Source organism: Propithecus coquereli, unplaced genomic scaffold, assembly GCF_000956105.1.
Source record: "Propithecus coquereli isolate 6110/MARCELLA unplaced genomic scaffold, Pcoq_1.0 Scaffold574, whole genome shotgun sequence".
Lineage (NCBI taxonomy): Eukaryota > Metazoa > Chordata > Mammalia > Primates > Indriidae > Propithecus > Propithecus coquereli.
Window position 1 is genome coordinate 1,108,055 of NW_012151663.1, and position 835 is coordinate 1,108,889.

The 835-nt window shown below is 30.8% G+C and overlaps 1 protein-coding gene across 1 annotated transcript in view; it reads left to right on the forward strand.

The window, feature by feature from the left end:
• Window positions 1-835, forward strand: part of DNAH8 (dynein, axonemal, heavy chain 8) — a 375,229-nt gene that overhangs the window by 21,324 nt on the left and 353,070 nt on the right. The window contains 1 exon segment of the mRNA XM_012658131.1: window positions 651-764. Within this exon segment, the coding sequence (XP_012513585.1) occupies window positions 651-764 (114 nt within the window).

Genomic DNA, 835 nt, shown 5'->3' on the forward strand with positions numbered 1-835 from the left:
CAGAGTAGAAAGTCCAAGATGTTGAAGCTGTTAAGACCACGTCTTGTTGAATGACTAAAGGCACACAGTATTTATCTTTGAGTAAAAGCCTTAGTGATGTTATGGTAAATGTGTTCTGATATTTGAAGGAATGCTGTGTGTTCTCTGAGGTCCCATTAGGCAAAACTATACCAAGTGAATGGAGATTATAGGAAGACAGGTGTCTCAAAATGAAAAAGAACTTTCTCATAATTAGAATTGTCTAAGCAGGGACTATTTGATGACCACTTGCAAGAAAGTGTCAATTTCAGATTGAGTTCACTTTGCTAATAGGGATTTTTGGGGGAATAATGTTCTGTTTTAATAACTTGACCAGTTCTTGAAGACATAGAGTAATATAATGTCACAAATAACTAACCTGGAAGAGTAACTCCTCGTAGAAGCAGGTCCAGTTCAAACCTACGGAAAGGATGTTAATTACAAATCATTCAGTGTTAGTAAATTATTTAAGATGTTTGTAATAACTCTAAGTCTTAAATATTATTAAAAAGATATATTAATAACATTTAATAAATAATATTATTTTAGTATATGTACAATTAGGGAAGACAGCTTGAATTTCTTGAATATATTTGGATGTTTCATAGAATTCTTATGCATATTTTTCTTAGAATTGGCGTGATTTGGATGCAAGAATCACTGATACAGCAAATGAATCGAAAGATAATGTTAGATATCTGTACACTCTGGAAAAAGTATGTCAACCTCTGTATAACTATGACCTAGTAAGTATAGTTTTAAAGTACAGTTTAAAAAATTGACTTAAATAATTAATGCATTTAAAAATAACAATATG